The 25,973-nt window shown below is 41.5% G+C and overlaps 2 protein-coding genes across 19 annotated transcripts in view; one reads left to right on the forward strand and one right to left on the reverse strand.

Annotated features, from left to right (window-relative positions):
* Positions 1-16,994, forward strand: part of MYRFL (myelin regulatory factor like) — a 115,496-nt gene extending 98,502 nt beyond the window's left edge. Inside the window, exons 17-25 of the mRNA XM_089921584.1 lie at positions 2,481-2,555; positions 2,639-2,691; positions 2,813-2,992; positions 9,790-9,852; positions 10,505-10,592; positions 12,537-12,611; positions 15,451-15,571; positions 15,901-15,975; positions 16,103-16,994. Of these exons, the coding sequence (XP_089777710.1) occupies positions 2,481-2,555; positions 2,639-2,691; positions 2,813-2,992; positions 9,790-9,852; positions 10,505-10,592; positions 12,537-12,611; positions 15,451-15,571; positions 15,901-15,975; positions 16,103-16,189 (817 nt within the window). The 3' untranslated portion in view covers positions 16,190-16,994. The remainder of the gene's footprint in view (positions 1-2,480; positions 2,556-2,638; positions 2,692-2,812; positions 2,993-9,789; positions 9,853-10,504; positions 10,593-12,536; positions 12,612-15,450; positions 15,572-15,900; positions 15,976-16,102) is intronic.
* LOC149748030 (uncharacterized) overlaps positions 163-25,973 on the reverse strand; it is a 218,059-nt gene continuing 192,248 nt past the window's right edge. For 11 of the 18 annotated variants that reach the window (XM_089921032.1, XM_089921031.1, XM_089921025.1 and 8 more), the window contains one exon: positions 163-24,432. The gene's annotated coding sequence lies outside the window, so the exon portion shown is untranslated. The remainder of the gene's footprint in view (positions 24,433-25,973) is intronic. The other 7 variants (XM_089921030.1, XM_089921026.1, XM_089921024.1 and 4 more) reach the window with 7 other exon arrangements.

The following is a 25,973-nucleotide window of genomic DNA, read 5'->3' on the forward strand; positions in this document are numbered from 1 at the left end:
CATGAACTGGGGACTGACTTTCTATTTACTTTGAAGACAAGGAGCCCTTTAAACCAGACATTGGCCTTTGATTTAGCTTAGAGATACAGGAGCCCTTTATAAACTCATACTTTGAAGAAAAGAAGCACAGGCTTTCTGCTCTTAAATATGAGATAAAGGATGATCTTTTTTTTTAATCAACTGATATTTCTTACCTGCTCCCTGTGCCTTTCGTGTGTGTGTGTGTGTGCGTGTGTATCTTTTTTAGCCTTGCAAATAACTTTCTCAAAATCTTTGCTCTCCTTCCTATCTACTTAGGCGAAAAGAGTGAGTAGGTAGTCAGGTACAATCCACTCTCCCATGGATATTCATATTATTAGAATTCTTCTGGATTTTATACCAAAAGAGACTGAGATTACCCCAAGATATGCAATATGATGAAGTTGTAGCCAAAGGTACTAAGCAGTTAAAGCAAACAAATACATTTGCTATGCAAGCACCACGTGCCTTTTGACTGCCATCCCTCCTTCGCAGGGAGGACGGGTCATCCTTTACTGGGATGAGGGGTCTTTATCAGGTCTCTGGTCTTCAGGCTCGTGCTGCTGCTATGATGGCTCCTCAGCCTTTGAGCCCTGGTCATCTTTCCTGTGTCCTCCTCGCCTTCTTGTTTTCGGTCTATTTACATGGTGGAAGGGGTATTTATCTATCCCTCCAAAAATTCTTTGTAGTGTGGAAAAGGACTAGCTTCTGGGCCTTGTCTCAGAGGAGACAATTATCCTCAGAGGCTAAGTAAGGGATGGTCCCAAGGATGCTTCCAGTTTCTTGATCCAAAGCAGCTTCTCAGTTATAGGAGACATTGTGGGTCCTGTACCCTTATCTCCCCTCAGCATTTTAACTTTTCACTTGCTACTGCCCACTGCAGGAAGCATCCCCAAGTATTTGACACCACTACATAGAATTCGCAGTAGAAGCTGGTGTACTTTTCTCACTCTCCTAAGTGAACTTGTCTTCTTCTGGGATTCCCAACTCAGGAGAGTGTGAGCATCTACTTTGCACAGACATGCTTAACATTCTCTAGAGACACAGATTCCCATGAAAATCCAATGCAAAGCTTATAGGAAGTCTAATTTTGATATGAAGAGACTGCTTTTTAAATGTGCTTATCAGATCGTACAAATTCCAATGTTGTTGACCTCTAAGACCAGAAATGGGAGGTATTGGGCTTATTGTCTTGTTTCCAGCCTGTGGTGTACCTGAGAAGGGTCAAAACCCTAAAGAAAGAAGCAGATGTCTATTTCATTCTGTGGTCCTAGAAGTTGCCCAGGCCATGCAATGATGCAGATGGCAAACAAATCAGAAAGAGTATTTAAGGATTAGTAATAGGGAGATAGGAAATGGGGAATGTGGGAGAACAAAGGGAGACTGGACCACAGCAAGTAGTTGCCAGGGCGACGCCACAAGTTCTGTCTAACGGCACCCTTGGAGCTCAGCACCGCTTCTCCCAGGCAGGGCTGTGCCCGCTGGGCAGTGACCAGCTGCTGCTGAGAACACTCTGGGGACCCTTTCCTCATGAGCAGAATTCAAATGTGTGGCACATTTCTTGGTGTGTATTTAATGATGGTAAATCCACGACCTTTGGTGGGGAAAAAGATATCAATACTAATGAGGAGTTGAGTCTAGAGAACCAGATGTGACATCAAGCCGGCAAGAGGTCAAGTAAGGTCCCCTGTGTCAGGCCCAGCACACGGCGGGATTGTAGAGAGAGTTCTAGAGACACCCTCGAAAGAGGAGAATGCTGAGTGTTTGGATGTGTGAGCAATATTGGGAAGAGCTTCCCAAAGCTCAGGACCTTTAAGGTAAGCTTCCTTTTGGCTATATAAGTGCTGATAATTGGGGGGAAAGATACACTCATTATTTTGAAGTCATGTAGTGTGGAAATGGATGCTTTATTGTACTTTTTTCCTTCCTTTGTCCAATTTGGTGTATTGTGCTCTGAAAAGACAGGCAGCAGGAAGATGTCAGAAGTGGCCAAAGGGTTTGGCACCTACTGCTGACTAAACCTGTGTAGCCTTTCATTTCCCAACACCACAGTGTGGATGCCCTCCACCAGGGGGATATGAACTTTGCTCTGAGTTTTTCCTGCAAGGAGCACAGGGCTGCCTCCAGTGATTTACATGCTTCCTCTTGTAATCTTCCACTAGTGACAGACGTTTCTGAGACAGCTTGCCAGGGCCAGGGGGCTGCTTTGTGGAAAAATCCGTCAGCCCGGAGTAGCCAGGGAGCCTCTGAGCTCCGGGAAGGTTGGGGGCTTTTTCTTACCAGGGCTGAGAGGCAGAACTGTGCTGGCTTCCATGGCGCTTCTGTCAGCCCTGGCCGCCTGCCCCCTCCTCTCCCATCTGTGTGGCCTGGGAGAAGACATCTCTGGCCAGCTGGTTGTGTGAGATATATCTGGAATCAAATCTGCCACATAACTCTTTCTTTCTTTTTTTTTTTTTAAACAGTGGCTTGACAATAGTCTCCCTTTACATACTTAGCTTAAAAGATCAAGACCGATGTACCCCAAGTCTCCCTTTGAGGTGAGAGTTCCAGTCTTGTTTTCCTTTGGGGAGAAGGATTCTTGAAGGCCTCTTTCATTAATTACTTTGTTCTCCTCCTCCAGCAACCTCACCAGCTCCCAGGATCCGGCTCTGCCACCCACAGCTTCCCCCTTGGGTAAGATCGTCACATTCCTCACCCTCAAACCCAGCCTGGGTTTCATGTGAATTGTCAAGAGAAGAACCAGCCTTTCAGGTTAACCTTGTCACTCTCCTCCCCTCTGTCCAATGCCTTGCAGCACCTAATACATCTCTGGCAACCACACAACCCCCCTTCCAAGTACCAGAGATCACTTTCTGTGAGATCCTGCCATGTCAGGAGACTTACTGCTGTCCCAACTGGGGAACAAGAGGCGGCCTCTCAAGCCCTGTGCAAAGACAGCCCAAGGAGAAGGAGCCCCATCAGAGGCCATGGGCAGGTAAAGAATGTTCAAAGAGTAACAACTAGTGCTTTGAACCTGAGGTTTTCCCCTCCTCACTATTTACTTGGATAGTCTGTTAATGGTTCCACTCTTCTATTTGGGGTGGCAAGATCTTTGAAAACACAAATACACAAACTTGTAATCACTTGTAATATTGAGTTCCCCACCCAGGGATGAAATTTTGGTTGATTCAAGTGACAGGGTCTCATTTGTTCACTGCCAACCAAGATAGTAATAGTAGCACAAGAGAAGTAATTATGTGAAGATGGGTAGATCTTTTTGGCTCACTTAGAACTTATAAAATGATATGGCATCTGGGCTCTCTGCCCAAACTAAAAGGCTATCAAGATTCTAATGAGTTCAGGGTAAGCTTTAAGTCCCTGAAAAAGGCTTCCACTTTCAGATTATCCTCCTCCTTGGGACACACACACACACACACACACACACACACACACACTCACAGAAAGTGAGAAATTCTCACTGAGAATTTTCATGTTAAAAAAATTGGGACTTCCCTGGCGGTCCAGTGGTTAGGACTCTGTGCTTCCACTGAAGAGGGCAGGGGTTTGATCCCTGGTCTGGGAACTAAGATCCCACATGCCGTGCGGCCAAAAAATAAATAGATAAATATAATAAATTATGGAAACTTGATCAAGGACTAAAAGTGTAATTATCTCTGTAAGATCAAATACTGTACATCCCAATGTATACTAAGTTATTATTGTTTCTAGAACTCTCCTTCTGTATACACACATTTTAACAAGTGTCTAAAATAATGATGAGGATGATGCTAATAATAACAATACATACATATCAGTGTGACTTATCAATTAAGATGCTGTGGTAACAACTACTCCCAAATCACTGTGGCTTAATGTGACAAAAATGTATTTGACTCTCTCTATATGTCAAATGTCGATCAAAAGAGGGATCTTGTTCATCACGCCATTCAGGACTCAGCTGATAGAGACTCCTTCTCAGTACATATTTCCACAGCCTCTATAGAGGTGGTAAGAGAATGGGGCAAATTGTGCACTGGCTCTTACAGCTTCCATGTGGGTGTAACACAAGTCACTTCTGCTTACATGTTACTGGCCAAAGCAAGTGACATTGGTCATGTCTAATTTAAAAACAGTTGGTGAAGTGCAGACCTAACACATGCCTGGAAGAAGATGAGCCAGAATATTTTTGAGTAGACCTAATGACTAATGACATGTAGACTATGGTCAGTGGTTGAAGTTTGGGGGCAGAAGTGTAATTTCCTTTGATATTATTTCATATTCGAGGCGTGAATAAATAACTTCTACAAATCACCATCACCACCATCATCAGTAACAGCACATAATGAGGTGTTACTATTGTATGCAAGGCACTGTCATAAGTAGGCTACACGAGTAAGTCCTTTAGTCCTCACAAGCTTGAAAGATAGGCACTGTCATTATCCCCTTTTTTTTTCCAGTGAGAAGCTAAGGCACAGAGAGTTTTCCCCCGCACCTATAGGAGGCAATGCTTGTAGTGTTTTTCTCATGAAAGCAATTTTTCATTGAACTTGGGAACAGATGCATCACTATAGAGTGAGGATAAAAGTTCAATGTGAAGGAAGAAATTTTCAGTTTCGGACATCATATCCTCAATAGTTTTAAATATGGAAAAATCCATTACTGTCTCAGAAATGCCCCAGAACCTCCCTTCCCTTTTTAAAGCACGTGGAACCTTGTGGCTGGTAACCCTTTTCCTCACCTTCGGAGTCCACCTTGAGGATACTGGGTGTCATTTTCTGAGAGCAGTGCTCAAATGAGACCATCTGACCCATGTGAGGTGGATAACAATGAATCCTGAACAGGAAGAGGTTGGGAACTGGCCCAATCTTCATTTTCAGAAAGTTTTTTGACCCTTGAGCAAATTCACTCCCATAGCAACCAGCTCTTCACATCACGGGGATATTGGGAAGAGTAGCCCTTATCAAACCACATGGAAGGTTTATTGCCATCTTCTCTGGGACAATGAGTGTCTGCTCATCTTATGTTTCCATAACGATGAGAGACACTGAAGAGACTCCTAAGAAAGAAGATTTGCTCCAAGGTGTCTGGCTCTGTCCTCCTAGACACGGCTATCATCAGCTTCTCTGGCTAAAAACGGAGTTTAAATTCTGCTTTATCAGGCTCTCTGACACACTGGGAAAGTTGTTTCCCTCTTCCCTCTTTCAACTTGAGAAAAAAACGGAAAGGATTTAAATGTTCTATTTACTATAACCTTCAGGAAACTTGAAAACTCTGGGGGATTTAGAGTCATAGAAGGTCAGAGAGCAGCTACACCAGTGGCTCCCTGACTTTTTGACCCCGAGATTATGAATCCATTATGCTTTTACAATTATTTGACTGAGAAAGTACGTAGAGGGAGAATGTAACTATAAATTCTCTTAAGCTTTTAATCAAATTATTTTTGTTAATTCAACAGCAACATTTGAAAAATGGTACAAATCTATGGGAGAGACTGTTACTTTTCAAGTCCACAGCCAACACCACAGACCCCTTTATGTAATCATCTGGGATTCCAGAGTCCCCAGGTCAGAAGAATCTCTGATTTATACCAATTTACCCATTTTATGACTGATGAAATAGAGGCTGAAGACTTTGCTTAAGATTCTGCAGTGAATTATGAGCAAAGTAGAAATCGAAATCTGGGTCCCCTGTCCCCACCATTCTGCCTCCACTTATTTGGGCTTGGTGTGTGCATGTACCTGGGAACAACTCTAGAAGATGCAGAAAGTATCTACTCTATGGCTCTAGAAAGCCCTTTCAGCACCCTCTGCCCCCTCCCCTTTGCCTACAGCCATTAAAAAAAAATGTTATGGAAATATAGTTGATTTACAATGTTGTGTTAGTTTCAGGTGTACAGCAAAGTGAGATAAAAATATATATAAGATTCTTTTCCATTATTTGTTATTACAAGATATTGAGTATAGTTCCCTGTGCTATACAGTAGGTCCTTGTTGGTTATCTATTTTATATATAGTAATGTGTATATTTTAATCCCAACCTCCTAATTTATCCCTCCTCCCCTTTCCCCTTTGGTGCTATAAGTTTGCTTTCTATGTCTGTGAGTCTCTGTTTTGTAAATAAGTTCATTTGTATCATCTTTTTAGATTCCACATATAAGTGATATCATATGATATTTGTCTTTGTCTGACTTACTTCACCGATAATCTCTAGGTCCATCCATGTTGCTGCAAATGGCATTATTTCACTCTTTTTATGGCTGAGTAATATTCCGTTGTGTGCCTATAGCCACTGAGATGTTGTCCCCAGTGTGGGATATTTCTGGGGGCCCGAAGAAAAGCATTTCTCCTCTGCTGCTACTCCATCTTTTGCCTCTGTCCAGGGCAACATATGACATCAGGGTTCCTAAATCCAAAAGAAGAGAAAACCAGGCAAATATTCTTTTCAACAAGATGTTTCTGAGGCATTTAAGACCAATTACAAATTTAAGAATAAAAATTTTTTAATTAAAAAAACCTTAGACTAACTCTCAGTGAGATGTGGAGTAATATTTAATAGTTTACCAAGCCCCAGAACACATTTATGAGCCTCCTTCCTGAGGAGTAAGACTACTAGTAAAATAAGTACAGGGAAATCAGCATTTTTATGACATGCTGAGCTCAAGCCATTATTCTTCCTTTGGGCCTAAGTTGGTTGCTTAAAATGTCTTTCAGAAAGGTTATCCCCTCTTCTCACACTTTAATAAAAGGTTTGCGTAAGACTAATAGGAAGTGGAAAGTGGGTATTTCAAAATATTCAGATTCTACTCTGAGGAACTGAGTGTGATGCATCAGATTTTAATCTATGGAACTAATAAAGATTTAAATAGGCAGCAGAGTTAGATATTAAAAACTTAAGAGCCTGTGGGAAAAAGCATCAGTGGAGTTCTACAGATTTTAAGAGATTTGGTAAAGACTTTTAAAATCTCACAAAGCAAAAGGCATCTGTAATTCATGCTTATTTTGATTTGGAGACCAGACCTCTGAGAAGAGTCAATGATTGAAAGAAAATGTTTCCCCGTGTTAAAGGACTCAGTCGTCGATTGGTTGGGCTCATTGACTTTTTCTTGCCCTGAGCCTGTTTTAATCATGAAAGAAAAAGGTATCCAAGATGTATTGGGAATCAGCCATCAGTGCAGTTTTACAAGTAGTGCAATACACACATTCTACCACGACAGGATATACTTTGGTTGGACACCATCTTAAGTCTCTCCTCTCCAGAAGTTTCTAATTTAGTTTATGGGGAGATCTCATCTGCTGATTGTGAAATATATCTCCAACTTTACGATGGAAACCATTGGGAATGTATATTAACTTTATAGGGAATATTGCTGGAAGGCACTTGTAAAATGAGAGCCACCCCTGTATGACTACAGGAGAATTTATGGTTTTCCAATAACCAGCCTTTCGGAATTGAATAGTCTTGCCTCAGAGAAGTGACAAAGTCGAGATGTTTTACAGGAGACTCAAAATTTATTTCCAATTCTGCTTTTGAAAAGCCATTTTCATAATTCTAAGCTGTAAGATTATCTCTCCTCAACTTCACCTTTTTATTACTGTTAAAAAACACTTTATCCCATTAGATGCTAAATCTTAATCACAGGGTTCTACGTCTCCAGGAATCCAGAAATACACTTCTGTGGAAGTAAGACAACTCTGTAGTTCTATTGCCAGACTTTACAATTACGTTTTTTCTGAAAATTCAGCAGGAAAATAGAACAAAAGGTAGGGAAAGAAAACAGACAGGATAGAGAAGTCGGGTTTCCCCTTCTCTTTATGCCTCATTTGCCTTGTAAATAAGCCTTCTATGGAAGCAGTCATAAGCAAAACTCATAGCAGGAGACATGTGCTCGAAAATTACTATTTGAATAGCTGGAATCCAAGAAATCTGGAGGCCTTTTAGACAGTACACACATTTTTAGGTAAAGGGAAATATTCAGTTTTCTAGAAAATCACCATATATCAAGGTCCATTTCTTCTTAAAGGGAAGCATCACGCTGGGGAGGAATTTCAGGAAACTTCCCTCACCTTCAAGTTCTCTCACTTCCATTTGCTAACAGGATGAAGAAGCCCAGCTCCCCCGAGTCCACTCCTAGCACCCCTCTACACCCATCCCCTAGGGGTGTCTCCTTTGAGTGTGGAAGAGGAAACATTTTTCTAGAAGATACATGATTGGCTTTCCCTGCTCCCTTCCTCTTTTCCTGACTCTCCTCCTTCCATCCTTCCACAGATATGTAGTGAGCCCCACAGTTGAGCCTGGCATTGCCTTATGTGGGGATACAATAGTGAACAAGATGCAGTCTTCCAAAAGCTCACAGTTAGGTTTCTAGACAAGAAAACCAGCCCTTCCACTTAGTGTGAGAAGTACTAACCTGGACAGATACTTAGGAGCGACTAACCCCCAGAAGTCTGCACCGTTGCTTTGCTTTCTACCCTGAAATTCCATACAGAAACTTGTTTTAGCTCTTGTCTCTTTTTCTTTCCCATGAAAGCAGCACATATTGTTTTAACTTACGTCTCTTGTTAAATAAGGTTAACGTCTTTGTGTTTTGCCCCAAATTATATTGAAAAACATATTGTTTAATGAAAATGAAGGACTGCAATAAAGAGTACATATACTTGAGAAAACATCTGCAAATTTAAAAACTGACTGCAAAAACTTTAAAATTCTTTTGTTGGGTTTGCTTAACAATTCACTAAATGGTTGCTTTTACCATCCACTTTAAAAAGATACATTTTTTTCCCCATAGCCTTAACAATAGTCATCTGAGTGGTTACCTTTTCAATATTGCTTTTAAAATGCCTTTTCGACTCTGACGGGTCATAACCACTCCCCTGGCTTCCTTCCCCACAAGCGAGCTCTGGCCCCATACCAGTGATTTGAGTCCTCTCCTCAGCTGGCTGCAGCTCAGTTTTTAACTTAAGCTCGCTTTTTTCCTGAGTGGATCACATTATGCTTGGAGTTATAGATGATTCAAAGAATGTTAGTAGAGGTTCCCTATTCTGGAGTTTTTGAAAAAGGGCAAAGATACAAGAAAAGTAACAATCCAGAGGTAATGTGCCCTTTGGTACAGTGATAGAGAAGGTATCACTGATTGATCACCACTTAGAGGATTCGGTAATAATACATGCCGTGGCAGTGGAAGTGGGGGAGCTGTGAGCTGCAGTGATCTAATCCGGGATGGTGTCTTAGTCGGCTGGGGTTGCCATAACGAAATGCCACAGACTAGGTGACTTAAGCAACAGAAATTTATTTTCTCACAGTTCTGGAGGCTAGAAGTCCAAATTAAGGTGCTACCAGGTCTGGTTTCTTGAGGCCTCACTCCTTGGCTCAAAGATGGCCGCTTTCTCTCTGTGTCCTTACAAGGTCTCTCCTCCATGCAAGCAGGCCTCTTCACGTCCTAATCTCCTTTTCTTATAAGAATGCCACTCGGATTGGATTAGGGCCCACACTAACAGCCTCATTTTAATTTAATTATCACTTTAAAGGCCCATCTCCAAACACAGTCACATTCTGAGTGAGTTACCAGGGGTTAGGGCTTCATGCATAAGAACTTGGAGGACATAATTCAGTCCGAAACAGGTGGCTTTTTGGAGAAGGGTGACAGTAAACTAGCTCTGTATGAAATGGCATAGGGATGTGATGGGTTGAAAGGTGGGGGAAACATTCAACTGACAAGAGACAAACTAGGGCACACACCGGGTTTCTTCTCATCCTGAACAAGCTTCAAGACTGACAGACTTTCTTCCTCTTCAGGAGACAGGAGCACATCATTCTTGGCAGGACAGGCGCTAACCAACCTTGACTGGGGGAGCGACTGTAAGTTTGTATTTAAGTGACTCTCTTCTTTGTTTTTGTGGAGCCAGGCAGAATACTAACAAGCTGTGAAAGCATTACTGGAGTAAGGCACAGGGACGGAGGCTGCACTCTGCCACAAACACCCGTGGGAGTACGTTTTGATAATCGACGCCTCCCTAACCATTAAGGAGGCATTAGAAATGGTTGCATACCGCTAGGCCTTTTCGTTGATCTTCATGGATTTTAATAATTTATTTGAACTTCCTGCTCTCTTCTTCTATGTTTCTGCTAAATTTTTAGTTGGTTTTGTGTTTTCTGATTTTTGTTGAATCTTTCTTTATTGGCCAGATTGCATATCACATTGCGCTCTCCATTTTCAATAAATCTCAATTTAGTAGGACTTCCACGATCCAGGCATTCTTTTGGATATTATGAGGCTGTCTATTGGAGCTTGTTTTTTTTTTTTTTTTTTTTTTTTTAGTTTTCTTAAAATTTACTGTAACAACAACAAAAGCCTTCTCCCCTTTTTTCTCCTTTTTTCCCCCATTTGAATGCAAATGGAATCCATTTATCTAGGAAACTCTTATTTCACATTCTGCAATTTGGAGCCTGCGCTGGAGCACAATGCTCTTTTTCTCTGCAGAAAAGTTTACTTTATTTCTTCTCAATTCAGGGATTGATACAACCATCAGTTCTATTCAGATTATGGAAATCCAGCAAATAATAGATCGTCGGTATTGCAGTAGAAGCCTCCAGTGCGGGTGGGTAAGCCTCCCCATTATCCCCTGATTGTTTCTGGAATTTACTCAGGGCTCTGGGTTTTTGAGACTGGAATGAAAGCTAATGCTACCCAGTAAAACCGATGTGTGCTTACATTGCTCCTTAAGTGAAAACACATTTGTTGCATGGTGGAAGAGGGAATCATAAAATGGTTGGTATTAGCAAATGTCAATAAACCACGGCTCCAAAGATTACAGTCTCCTGGTTTAATGGGTAAGTCCAAAGCTAAAAGCTTAGGGGGCAGCTCTGTGGCTGACTCTCTGAGGCCACATACCATAGGCACAGAGCTGTTAGTTAATTTTATAGAAAAGAAAGACATTATTACTGATGGCTCCAAGTTATGAGTGAGCTGACATTTGTATATTTTAATAACAAGGGATATCATTATTTTAATTGCTGAAAAATATAGCTTATCCTAACCTTTTCAGTTAAGAGAAAAAAATCTGGGTACTGCAAAAGTTATCAGCAATGTTCATCTCTAGTGTATCGCCTGCATCAAGGTAACAATGCATCTAGACGCATAGAGGGCAAGCATAGAAGCTTCAGCAAACACAATATGCAAGTTGTAGGCATTAAGAATAAGGAGTTATTTTTCTTTATTTGATCAGTATTTACTGGTTTAGTTAAGCCTGCTAATATTTAAGCCTGCTAGGTTAAAGGCAAGGCTGTGTATTTTGAATTGGTGTCACAAATCCTACGGATTCTCAGCCTTATTTCTTTTTCAGCCTAATGTACCTTAGGCTTCAGGCTGATGGTCCTGACTTTTGAAAATAACCTGTATGGTGCTTTATGATTTGTTTATGACCTTTACATTCATTATCTCATTGAATTCTCACAAAATCACATGAGGTTGGTATTATCCCCATTTTGCTGTTACAAAACTTGAGGCCCAGTGAGCTTGAAAAAGTCAGAGACAGACATAATTGGTTTGGTAGAATGACATAATGAAGAGTGAGATGATTTGGGTTCAAATTCCAGCACTTTGACAAGATGTTTATTCTCCCTGCGTACCCGTTTCTCATCTGTAAGATGAGGATACTTACTAGCTAAGGAGTTGGGTGCCTGGAAAGCACACAGATGTTGGGAGGCACATAGTAGGAAAAGATATTTACCCAAGCTTCCTCCAGTAGGACAAAGCCCTCCCGATCCCAGTTCAGATCTATTGCTTTTATTTTTGCTTTATTTTTAACAACCCAGTTTAATATTCATTAACGGAAATTTTAAATGATTGGCTCTTTCCCCCATTTATCTGGTTTTAAGTTATTTCTCCATATAATTCAAGGGATGGCCAGTCATAAGAACTTGTATTAGATACAATAAGCCTTTTTGTTAGGGTTTTCATTACAATAGGGATCAATGGAACTCCCCCCTTTCCCTAAGCATCCCTCGTCAAGGGCGGGAGGAATGTCTGTATAAGCATTTCTGTCTTGCAGTTTTCTCCATTACTAAATGGTAATTAGGACTATAATAATTTTAGTTGATTCCAGTTCTGAAAGTACATGATATTTCCTGCTAATGTTGCCTAAAAGGGAGTGATTTACTGTAAAAAAGCTGGTATTTATTATTTCCAATTTTCCTTTCCAGAGGGATTGTTAGTTTGAGGACTTTGCCTCATTTGTCTTCTGAAATCTGTATCTCCTTAAGGGGAACTGAAGTCATTTCCTATTTGTTTAGTTTTGTGCATATGGTCTGGGATTTGACTTTCTGTCATTTCTTCTGTGTATTTTAACAAACCATAAATCTTTGTGGTATATTTCATATATAGTAAGATCCGAAAGAGATCACTTTGAAATTTAAACTTGATTTTCTGTATCTGTTACGTATTATAGAATATTTCACAGTTTACATAGTATACAAAAAGTAGAAAAAACCCTTTTGAACCCTTTCCTGAGTATTTTGATTTGTGTTTTTTTTTCCATAATTAGGTCTGGAAATTACAATTACCATATTCCTGTTAATAAGCACACACCCACCAATGTAAAATTCTCTCTGGAAATCAAGTAAGTGCATAGCTGTAAAAGACAGTTCTGTTTTTATCATTATTTGAATAACAATACTGAATTTCCTTCACAATTTGATCAGTAAGTTAGGAGGTGGAAAGTTATCAGTTAAAGAATAATGGTTGGGTTGAGAGTTAGGCCAGCTTGAGGGAGGGGTTCTCAAAATGAAGGTTGGGGCCTTCCAGGCTCCCTCCAGTGGAATGGAAAGGCTCTGTGCTGTATACCTACAAAGTGACAGTGACCCTGGGTTTGATGCTCTCAGACTGCCCCTGGCTGTGTCCCTTGGAATTGGGGTGGGAACTAGAGTAATAGTGTGGCCCTGGCCCCCTGGATGTGGGGGGCTGCACATTTTTGTGAGCTTCTGGGAGCAATGCTAATGCAGACACCACCCCCTTCCCCCAAGGGAGTTGAAAAAAAGAAGTCAGAGTTTGGAGGTGGGCAGACCAGTGTTCAGATTTTGTCTCTGTCACTTACTAATTCTGTAATCTTGGGGAAACCACTTATCCTCTCTGAGCTACTGTTTATTCATTTATAAGATGTGTTTGACATTATACCATAACAAGGAGAGCTGCTGTGAGAATCACAGATAATAACAGTGAAATTAATAACTACCATTTGCTGAGCACAGACTATATGCCAGACACTCTACACTTTACTACTGGGTCATATAATCCTCTCAACAACCCGCTGAGGTTGGCATTTTTTTTTTCTAGTTTATATTTTTCAGATGGGAACACTTAGTTTAGAGAGGTCAAAAAGCCTGTCCCAAAACTCATAGCGAGTAAGTGGTGGAGCTGGGCCTCAAATCAGCCCTTCCTTTTAACCATCACTTTCCTGCCTCCCCAGTGACATGAGATATTTAAGAACATTGCCCCTTCCTGGCACATAGCAGGCACTTCATATTATGACTGCCTTTCCTCCAAAAATCACAAAACTCTAATCTATTTTATCAGCTATTTAAAATAATTATGGTACTTTAAAACTTTTGCAGAAATTATGCAGTGAGATACCATGCAGATAGATGGTGTTTATTTTGTGTCTCTTGATGTCAGTTTCTTCTTTGTCCCTTCCACATTTCCTCTCTTCTCCCTTTCCTTTCTCCCTTTCCTCTGTCCTCCCCACTTTCCCTCCGTTTCCACAGCTCTGTTACTCTTCCTCCATCAGTCCCTCCCCGCTCCCCACCCCATCTCTTCCTCTGTTTCACTCAGACTTCATACTCCTTCTCTCATCCACTTTGCTTCTACAATGAGGTAATGACACACGCCAACTGCTTGCCTTGGAAAGGTTTGTTTCAAGCAGCTAAAATTCCATGACTTAGAACCCACCATATTTACAGGCAGAGCAAAAGCTAAATGTACTATTCTCTAGCACTCTCTAAGCAACCTGGAACATCGTTTCCTCATTCGTTCCTAGCTTCGATGGAGGGAAATAAGTGAAGTGGTATATCCCCTGAAGTGGCAGAAGGTCATCTTGAACCACTAAATCAGGCTATTTTTTTTTTTAATATAAATTTACTTACTTATTTTTTGGCTGTGTTGGGTCTTTGTTGCTGCTTGTGGGCTTTCTCTAGTTGCGGTGAGCGGGGGCTACTCTTCGTCTTGGTGTGTGGGCTTCTCATTGCAGTGGCTTCTCTTGTTGCAGAGCACGAGCTCTAGGCATGTGGGCTTCAGCAGTTGTGGCGCACAGGCTTAGTTGCTCTGTGGCATGTGGGATCTTCCCGGACCACGGCTCGAACCCGTGTCCCCTGCATTGGCAGGCGGATTCTTAACCACTGCGCCACCAGGGAAGCCCCTAAATCAGGCTTTTTAGATTAAGAACCATTTTTTTCTAACATGGGTGATCTTAAAATAACACATATACTCAACCGAGATTGCAGGTTGTCCCACTTGTGCAAAAATATTGTTTCCAAAGACCGATGGATCTCATCCTCTTGATGATGATTCTTGGGCCAGCCTCCAGAGAAGAACCATTCTTTCTGACAGGTCTTCCACCCTGATACTTGAAGGGCTTATAATTCCTAACGGGGCTCACCTGCACATCCCTACCTGTGTTGTTTGCCTCTCTGATTCAAACAATACCTACCCAGAGCAGGAGTCTGCAGAATCTGAAATCCTGGAAACTTCAGATGGAAGCAAATTCAGCTGCCAGTGAAAAGAGAAGGAATACATCCAAAAATTATTTAAAAATCTAGGAAGATAAGAATTTCTGATGTTGAGGTGATTTAAGTCATGAGATTAGGTTTTAGAGACTGTCATGTGTTATCTCAGTTTTAGTTTTAGTCAGTTCCAGGCTACTGTAACAAGAACCCCATAGACTGGGTGGCTTAAACCACAAACATTCATTCCTCACAGTTCTGGAGATTGGGAAGTCCAAGATCAAGGCACTAGCAGATTCGGTGTCTGGTGAGAGTCCACTTCCTGGTTGATAGGTAGCCGTCTTCTCTCTATGTCCTCACACGGCAGAATGGATGAGAGACCTGGGCTCCTTTTTATGAGGTCACTATTCCCACTCATGAGGGCTCCACCGTCATGACCTGGTCACTTTCTAAAGGCTCTACCTCCTAACACCATCACATTAGAGGTTAAGATTTAAACATACGAATTTTGGAGAGGACACATTCAGTCCATAACAGTAGTCATCTGAGATTGAGTTTCTGTTATAATGAGATGTGAACTAGTATATTGGCATCCGTGAGCTTTGTGTAATAACATGCCTATTTGGAACTTTGAATGGATTTCCAAGGTATGTTCCCATTAGCCCCTCTTCTTATCAAGATGTAGCCTAGTGGGAGCTGGTAACTTCTTTTCCATTTGCCCTTTCTTTTCTTTGTCTCTTGAAGCACAACAGAGCCACTGATAGTCTTCCAGTGCAAGTTCACCCTTGGAAATATGTGTTTCCATAGTAAAAGGGAAGCCAAAGGCATGCAAAGCCACCAAGAAGTCTCCCAGGAGATGACACAGGTAACGTTTTCCAGCTCCTCGGCATTCCGTCCCCATTCTAGAAGAAGTGTGTCTACAGTTGTGGCACAGCCTCTGTTCTTCACTGAGAGAGATGCCATGAGCCACAGGCCAATGTTTCCCTTTGCTGGCTCTGATCACAGAGCTTTGTTCAGCATCTTCTATGCATCCTTCAGAAGCTGCAGACTTTTCCAGCAACACCATCAAAAGCTGTTGTCACAAATACCTCTCCTACAGCAGTCAAGGGAATGCTTTTTCAGCCTATGTTCTTTCCAACTGAGTGTAAAATACAGTTATGAAATGGATCTCTCTCTCTTTCATTCATTATTTAGGGATATCAGCACATTTGGAGCCTCCCTGCAGCCCCATTCTTTGACAGCGCATACCATTTCCGGGTAGCTGCGCCGGTAAGCTCTCTTTTTTTCCTTTTACTTTTCAGTGAGAAAGAAATGAGCCATTAGATAAATAAACTTTAGCTACAATTAGTTCTTACATTAATCATTCTCTCTTTTCTTTTCCCCCTTGTTCTGACAGGATTTAGCTGACTGTTCAACGGATCCTTATTTTGCTGGAATATTCTTTACAGACTACTTCTTTTACTTCTATCGACACTGTGTCTAATTTATTCAAGTTTGTTTGGGGACTTTACCAAAGAACAATACTCAAATACAGTTAACGGAAACTTACAACCTCTTGCAACTTCTTTCTTCTCTTTGTAAAACATTCACATTTATTGCCAAAGGGCTTTTTCCAGGCTTTGGCTTCCAACAGTTTTGAGACATTAATGAGGAAAATAAAGTGTTTGCTGGAACTTGAGATAATGTGGTGTTTGATTTTGCCATGACTATGAGGAAAACGTTTCCTGGAGTAAACAGCACTGTCGGATTTGAAAATACTGCTTCTGTTACTAAGGAAGCTGTGAAGTCAAAATGGGTAGGTTTAACTTTACTTTGTCTTAATGTATCTCAATGCTTTTGAGAAAAACAAAAAGGCCTATTTCAGCCATGTCAACTTGGACCCGCTAAACACAGACTCTTGAGAATTTGTGATGACCAAATGTGTGTTGGGGGAGGGGTGGGTGGTGTCTGATGCTGAGCTCACATTTAGGCAAACTATTGCTATGTGTAGGTGTGTGTGTGCACACGCATGCACACTACGTACACTAGCGTAGAGAATGTAGCTTGCTAATAAACTGGGCTTAAGAAAAATAATTGCAGTTCTACTTTGTAAGGTTTGATGGATGCTAACTTTCTGTATCCTCTTGGGAAGCACTAGCTTGTGACAAGTCCTTTAAGGTAACCCAGACAGTCTAGGCTCAGATAGTTGCATTTGATCTTCCAGTTGTCATTGATTTGTTTTGTTGTTCTTCCTCTACTTATAAGGGGTTCTCTTACAGATCATTAAGACCCATTTCCATTGTTTATAGCTGAATTAGCTTTGGATATTTCTACCTGGTTTATGGGTAGATCTGTATGCCCTTCCCAACTTAGAAGAGCCGGAAATCCTCTAGCTGGAGTGTTATCAACTATATCTTTTATTTTCTGTATTCTGATGTTTTGACGTCTTGGGGTCTTGCTGACCCTCATGGAACACCACCTCCCAGGGTTAGCCAGTTCCTAGAGATAGTAAACAACTTGCCCACCTGCGATTTTTCAAATACAAACCAGCAAATCTGGAGCTCACACTCCAACCACCTCCTTTATCAAGTTCTCATACTGCGGGCCACTATCCACCTGCCCTAATCACTCCAGGGCCATGTACCAGACAACTAGGGACAGCCCCTATAGCCCAGCGCCTGCTACGATTACTCAACTAGCCAGTCCCAAGCCTGTTTCCCCTGCCTCACCTGTTCCTTCCGTGGGAACCACAAAAAAGGCTTTTGCCCAAGGTTGCTCCCTCTCCCCCTGCCTCCTGACTGACCCTGCTGCTTCCCAGTGTGGTCCCCCAAGGCGTGGCATGTCTCCTCCTCTTGGGAACTGTAACAAACTACCTTTTCAATGGTGATCATCTTCTGATCTGTTGACCTTCCTATACCTTAAAATTTTCATTAATACACTATATTTTAGGACATGGCGATTCAAGCCACTCTAGCTCTAGCTTCAGGTAGCAGGGCTGCTGAATGGCTTATCTTACTGTTGGCATGTGTGATACTGTAATTTACAATAAGAAATGTATATTTGATTTTGTCCCCAGTTCCTGGCACAGAGCTCCCAAAACCTTTGGAATTCCCTAAGTGCTGAGAGAGATAAAGGTGTCTTTTGTTTTGTCAGTGAGGTGACATTTGGATGGCACAAAAAGATGGGGGCTGGTTGCCAGGACAACCAATCATGTGATTAGAGGGTTTGAACTTCCAGTCCCACCCGTGATTTCTGGGGAGGGACAAGGAGCTGGAGGTTGATTTCAATCAATTAATCATAATTAATCAATTAATCAATCATAATTTAATTAATCATGCCTATATAATGAATCCAGAGTTCGGAGAGCTTATGGATTGGTGAACACGTGGAGATTTGGGAAGACTGGCAGCCTTGGAGAGGGCATGGATGTTCTTCACCCTTTCTCTGCCCCTAACCCGGTGTACCTCTTCCATCTGGCTGTTCCTGAGTTATATTCTTTTATAATAAACACAGAATCTATTAAGTAAAATGTTTCTCTGAGTTCTGTGAGCCACTTTAGCAAATTAATCAAACCCAAAGCAGGAGATGGGGTCAACTCTAATCTATAGCTGGTAGGTCAGAAGCAAACATGATAACCTGGGCTTGCAACTGGCATCTGAAGTGGGCAGGAGGGGGGTGGGGGTGGGGCGTCCTGTAGGACTGAGCCCTCGGCCGGTGGAATCTGCAGCTGTGCCCCGAGAGACAGTACGAGAACCGAGCTGAGTTGCTGGACACCTCACTAGTGTCTGAGAATGGTCTGGTGCTGTGCGGGTGAGACTCCTCCATACAGTGGAACTGGGTCCCAGAACCGTGTTTAGCCTATGAGTCAAGTAGGATGAGGCAGATGGATATTTTTTCGCCCATGACAGTGGTAATCAGTAGGAATAAGTCCCCATTTGCTTATTTTCAAATGTGATTAAACACGTGCCACATGGATGGAAATTACAAGAGCTATTAAGAAAAGACACGTTCCTTACTGACACAAAAGGCATTCCGAAATAACTTAGGGACACAAAGGTAGTTTAACCCAGTAGGAGCTGAGACTTTGAAGCCAAACAGTCCTTGCCTTGGTCCTGAATCCTGACTTTGTGTATCCTTGAGCGAGTTACTTAACTTCTCTAAGCCTCAATTTCCTCATTTATAGAAGAGGATAGTGAGTATCTGCAATAGAAAGGATTAAATGAGATAGGCTCTAAATAAATATAAGCTGTTATTGTTATACAGAACAGAATAGTTATAAAGATTACAGTGGGATAATAAAGGGACTGAGTAACTGAACACTCACACACAGAGGCATTCCATCAACTGTAAAAACCAAACTGCAGATAGAGCATATGCATGTGTATTACATAATTAATTACATTAATTTGACTCTTCTACTGTTAAATACTGGTCAGTAGCCAAGTTACAGGAGTTCCTTTCGGCACATAAATCCCATGTTCTTATTCACTCACATATGTTCAGGATAATATGGGGGTTTCAGATATCTAGTTGAGTAATGTTGCCTATAAGGAGATTTCTGTAAAATGAATAGTTTCCCCACTAATCCATAAAAAACTGAAAGTCTTTTCCCCACAGAAACCTTATTACAGGAGATGTGTTGAAAGACTTCAGAATGAAAGGATTTAAGATAGTGAACAGACCTGTGGCAATCTGTGGCTTCTTGGAATCAGTTAGGACTAGAATAGACTTTGCTGCAAGCTTCTTTTTGTATTTACAGCACTTCTCCAGTTGTTAGACGTCCACTGTGGACCGGGCTGCTTCAGGCCAAAAAATTTTTCCTTGTGCCAGAGAATTTTCTGAATTTCTACTGGAGTATTCCCAAATTCACAGGATTAAAATGTCTATAAGAGTATTCCTCTCAAAAGCCCATAACCCCAGTCTAATCATAAGCAGAACATCAGACCAATCCCAGACAAGAGGCATTCTACAAAATACCTGACCAGCACTACTCAAAATTCTGGAGGTTACCAAAAACAAAGGAAGTCTGGGAAATGGTCACAGCCAAGAGGAGCTTTTTTATGTTTTTTAAAAATTTTGGCCGTGCCGCGTGGCTTGTGGGATCTTAGTTCCTGGACCAGGGATCGAACCTGGGCCCACAGCAGTGAAAGTGCAGAGTCCTAACCACTGGACCGCCAAGGAATTCCCAAGAGGAGCTTAAAAAGACGTAACTAAATGTGGTGTTCTAGAGGGCACCCTGGAACCAAAAAAGGAGATTAGATACAAACTAAGCAATTTGAATAAAGTGTGGACTTAAGAATAATGTACAGTATCAATATTGGTTCATTTTCTGTGACAGATATACCATACTAACGTTAAGATGTTAATAATGGGGGAAACTAGCTGTGGGGTTTATGGGAACTCTGTGTACCAGCTTCATAATTTTTCAAAATAAATCTAAATTTGTTCTAAAATAAAAAAAAATTATTAAAAAAAAGTAAGAAATGAAGTCCATAACAGCTGGGCTGAAATATCACATGCTGCCACAAGGTGTCATTTGTGATAACGTGAGTTCAATTCTGCGCATTAATTTAATTAGCTTCCAAATACCATAAAGAATACTATATGATATAAAATATGAATACTATAAAATATACAATAACACATAACAAGTAAGATTACAACGATTTTTCTTGAGTTCTAATATAGGAACTCAAGCTCTGTCAGATTTTTTTTTTAAACTACCACACCATAAAAATTCACTTAAAACAATTAGCATGTATGGGTTCAGACCTCCAGCATTTAAAACTAAAAACATTTTGTAGAGCTCTTAACCTACCTCTTCTTCCATTTTTATTTTTATTTATTTTTCCTACACAATTTTTCAATTTCAACTTTAGTGGCAGATTCCCAACAACACGTTATTTGAGTCGTGAAACTAAAGATCCTCAAGAGGAGAGCAACAAAGGAATTCTGTTGGCAGTTTACAAACCTCCTCTTACTGGATTCTCACAAGAACCTTGTGATGTTGGGAATGAGGGGAGTTACTCACAGTTCCCCACTCTACAGATAAGGAGACTGAGGCAGAAATAGGTTAAGCAAGGATAAGAGGTGAGCCAGATTTTCTGGTGTTAAATTAATCCACTTCCACTATATACATATCTTATTCAGCGTGGGCTGTCATACAAAATTGAAGCTTGGGTGGCTTAAACAACAGGAATTTATTTCTCACTGTTCTGGAGACTGGAAAGTCTAAGATCAAGCTGCCAGCAGGCTCAGTGTCTGGAAAGGGCTGTATTCTTGAGCTGAGACAGCCGCCTTCTCACTGTGTCCTCACATGATCTGTCCTTAATGCATGCATATGGAGGGAGGGAGAGAGAGAGAGAGAGAGAGAGAAATCAAGTTCTTCAGTCTCTCTTTTTACAAGGGCATTAATCCCATCATGAGGGCCCTATCTTCATGACCTTGTCTAAACCTAATTACCTTCCCCAAATCAGATCTCCAGATACCATCACACTGGGGACTAGACTTCAACATAAAACTGAGCAGAAGGGCTTCCCTGGTGGCGCAGGGGACATGGGTTCGTGCCCCGATCCGGGAAGATCCCGTACCACAAAAAACAAAAAACAAACAAACCAAGCGGAACGCTGAAGGGGCCTTTCCAGGAACAGACCACCACCTTATCCCTCACCTCTTGTTCATAGAAAAGCTTTAGCCTCCTAGGCCTTCTCCGAGTTCCAAAGAGCAAATTTAATCAGAGAAGTGAGAAAATGAAGAAACAAAGGAAAACAGTCAAGCAGACAAAAATAATAGTTTAGCCATAAAACAAAGTCAAGGACCTTTAGTTTCTCCTCAAGGGCTATTGATAATATCCTGAGCCATATTCTTGAATTGCTTTGCAGATACTAAAACCCCCATCAGGTGGAAGAAGTTAATTGTACGCTGACCACCAGCACGTAAACCCCAGACTGGTTGGAACCAGAAGGTTGATGGCTGAGATCCCCGAAATATCACCGTTACCTCATCATCAACCAATCAGAGAATTGTGCACAAGCCGATCAAGCACCCTGCAACCCTCTCCCTCACACTGTCTTTAAACACCCTTCTCTAAAAATTCATTGGGGAGTTTGGATCTTTGAGCATAAGTTGCCCAATTCTCCTTGACTGGAGATAAACCCTGCAATAAATGCTGTACTTTCCTTCACCACAACTGTTGTCAGTAGATTGGCTTTGCTTCAACGTCAGGTGAATGGACCCAAGTTTGGTTCAGTAACAAGCATAGGAATTCAACAGTGAGACAATTCAGTCAATAGCATTACATCACTACCCTTTGGAAATTTTTTCCTTTCTTCACAACTCTTTGAAGCTTGCAAAAGACCACCAACACAGATAATGACCCACCGAAAAGGCACTAACATGTTAATGGCTCTGGTAAGTGATACACTTACCAGGCCCTGTGAGCTGATAGGATTTATTAGAGTCCATTTAGTCATAATACAGAATAGAGGGCAGAGGGACAGACGTGAGGGGAATCTCCTGTCACCAGCCACTAAGTTACATCTATTTATTTATATTGCACCAGGGCTTAACAGCTCACTTAAGAATGCTAAATATCAACCTCACTCTGAGGAACACTTTAGGAAAAACTTCACTTGGCAAAGCTAAAAGTGTTTTGGTTTTCATTTCTTCAAGGACATATGTGATTGATTTTTGTGTCTTATACTAAAGAGCCAGTTGAGCTCTTAAGAAGCATCCAAGGATTTAAAATCTAGTGCATTTTTGATGAGTGGTTTTTTAAAGCTTGCAGAAGCACAGCTTCAGAAACCTCCAGTTTACCAACAGTGTTCCATATACAGCTCCCTCTTTTCTTGGCTGGATTCTATGAATGGAGAAAGTCTTTGTCAATTCTTAGGATGTATTATTGGAGGAAGGGATGGATGCCAAGGATCACAATCTCAATCCTTCAATTTCTTCATGGCCCCACACAAATATAAACAAGATCACATTTTAGAAAGACTCTTGATAACATGTCTTTTCCAGAGTTGAATTCTCAAGCCATTTTTAGCTGCATCAGTCTGACCTCCTGTTGAAATGCAGAATAACTGAGAAAAGAACTAGACTCAGAGCCAGGAAACTTGGTCCTGGTCCTGGCTCAGTAACTCGCCATTGGTGTCATCTTGGATACTTTACTTCACTTCCCCAGTTGCAAAATTGGATCCATAATAGTCCTGCCTACACTAAGGATTACTGTGGACCCTACGTGAGATATTTATGTAAAACCTCTTTGTAAAGTGGAAAGTGTACAAGTACAAGAATCATTAACGATGGTCCCTGGGAAGACATTATTTTGAAAGAGTAAGAAGTTAGAAATTATCACTTCCTTTAATGAGCTTCAGTCCATCATAGTTAGAGTAAGTTACTTACATTTCCATCCACCATCTTCTTCAACTGGAAAACATGTAGCGCACAATGGATGCTCAATCAACATTTGTTAAATGAAAGGTGAGTAAACAGAAACATTGCCTCTCATTCACCAGGGAGTATGGCAAGATGACATACTGAAACAGATTTGAATTCCTCTCACTCTTCCATCGTGATATTTTTTGCTATTATTTGGAATAACAAAGTGTTATTATTTTCTTCTTCCAGCACATCTAAAACATCCGTAAATGACTTGCAATAGAAACTAGAAAGTCAAATGGTCTATTGTCTGTTAGAGGATTCCAGACCCTAATAGTCCATTATGGCTTATTATTCATCATTTATATTTATACTTCTGCATTTTATTCTGTACAGCACAACTATGTAAGTTTCTAAATTAATTGCAGATTAATTGTAAAGCCTTTAATGAGTGTTTCATACTGTATCCAAACATTGAATGAATTATGACAGTAATTAAACTGCTGTAGTCTTCCCCTGAAGTGAGTTGTAAGATCTCAAGCGTCTCATCCTATACAATTATGGAAAAACATTTCCTTTTAGTGTAGGTATTCTTGGCTCTTAGGAGCAATCTCTGGAATTATCTACCGTAGAGAAGCTACTCAAGATTATGTTAAGAAGAAAAAGGTTCTTAGTCACTTCATGGAGGGCCATTTACCGCTAAGAAAACACTCCAGTATAGATGATCTTCTACATATTCAACCCCCGAGCTCTGTAACAGTTTGCTCATTTTCACTCTCACTCTCTCACTCACTGTAACATCTGTGGAGGACTTTCTATTGCCAGACTCTGAGTACAGTGCTGAGGCACAAGAGAAGCCTGGCATCCTTCCTGACCTTTCTGAGGCATCCACTGTCTGGTGGACTGGCCAGACAGCCATCACACAATATGAAAAGCGCTGTAACTGTGACATTGACATTGTGCTGTGAGAGTACAGGGAAGGGGTGATACATCCTGCCTCTCAGGTAAATGAGAAAGTGGATTTAAGGGAGGAAAAGGAGAGGCTTCAAGCAGGAAGAGATATCTGACCTATTTGGATTTAAAAGGATGATTTGTGTGTGTGTGTGTGTGTGTGTGTGTGTGTGTGTGTGTGTGTTTAAACAGAGCAATGGAAAAAGGTAGCAGTTACATAGGAATCAATTTTTTCTAAGAAAGAAGTTGCTTTTAAATGCACCAGGAACTGCGAAGTGAATAATTAACACCTCCACCCACCTGAGCCAGCTCTTCTGCTAGCTTTGCTTACGGGAGAGGCACTCCTCTTTCTGAAAGACACCCCTTCTCTTCTTCGGCTCCAAGAGCTGGTCATCTGTCCCAGAAGATTCAAGGAAACTGTGGGAAAGGCAAAACAAGTTGGGTGGGGCACGGGATGACTCAGGGAACTGGAGATGAGACTTTGGATGAGGAGGAAGGAGGCTGAGCCTCAGGACAGGGACTGACTCATCCACAGGTACCGCTTGCGCTCTCTCTGTGGTAGAGGCATGATAAACATTTGTGCAGTGGGCAAGGGCCAGCCGTATGTAACAAATGCCCACAAGTCTTTTGGTCACTCTGCCCATTTTAAAATAAAGAGGTTTTCCTTTCTAAAGAAAGCTTACTTCTCATTTTTAAGTCTCAGATGCTCATGTTCATGGTATCTCCTGGAATGCCTTCCTCCTTATTTTGGTTGTAGCACCCACCGATTTTCTTTTTGCAATTACCTTGCCCAGCTTTCAGTCCCTGTGAATCAGGTGAGGCTGACACCATTCCCTCACTTGAGAGAAGAACCCAAGCCTGAGCAAAGAAAATATTGCATTCCCTTGGCAACCGTGATTGGTTTAGCGGTAAGCATGTGACCCAAATCAGGCCCATCGGAACCATCCCTGGGAGTCTGACTGGAACTCTAAGCAAAGAGGTATTCTCCATGGGAGTTGTTAAGCTGGTAGGAGTAAGCCCGGAGCCGCTGGGGCCTCCCAGCATCATGGTGGATTGCTCGCCTGAGAATGAAGCTAACACAAAGGAAAGTGGAGCTGAGATAGGAGGACAGATTTCCAAGCCTGATATCTGCTCCCCTTCCCTCTGCCCCCTTCCATGGATGTAGCACTTAGGTGGTCTAACACACTTCCAGTTTGCTTTAGTAGATTAAATTTGGATTCTGCCACATAGCCAAAAGAATTGTGATGAATCTCAGCCCTAATCAAGATGACTCCAGATCCTGATACCTTATTTATGAGTGTGTTGGTCACTTTCAGGGTTTGGAAGGTGGTACCTGGAGCTGCTCTTGCCTGGAAGGCCAGGCTGCTTATCCATTCCTCCTTTCCCTAATGGCTGCTATGTCCTAGGTGACAATCAAAGACAAAATTAATCTCATATTTGTATGGTGCTTTCCATGTTACGATCCTACAATTATTTATCTTCTTTTTTTTGCAAGCAACAAAAACTTAAAGGAGCTAAACTAAAACTATAACAGTGGGTTTATTATATTAGAATATAGAAGAATTACACACCAAATGTAGGGAGTAAATTTGAGCTGACCTTTATGGGAACTAGAGAGTTACTAGAAGTTTCTCCCACCATCTCTCTTTTGGGAAACACACAGCATCTTGCCTGTTTCTCTCTGAAAGGCCGCTTCATTCTTTTTCTACAGGCCAGCTTCTCTGTCCACTCATTTGCTTGCAACCATTAGAGCTACTCCTAAATGTAATCTCAGGCCCCAAGTCTCCATCGACTTCCAACTTGGCTCTCCAGGGCTAAATGACTCAGTCTCTCAAATTTCAAATTCCTGTGAAAGAGACTCTGACTGGTCCAGCCTGGCTCAGCTGTCCACTGGCATCTAATCAGCTGAGGCCAGGTAAGAGGGTCGTGTGGCATGTAGGGCTGCCCCTTTTAGGCTG

Source organism: Delphinapterus leucas, chromosome 11, assembly GCF_059928025.1.
Source record: "Delphinapterus leucas isolate spDelLeu-1000000601 "Yukka" chromosome 11, BTC_Dleu_Yukka2, whole genome shotgun sequence".
Taxonomy (NCBI): Eukaryota; Metazoa; Chordata; class Mammalia; order Artiodactyla; family Monodontidae; genus Delphinapterus; species Delphinapterus leucas.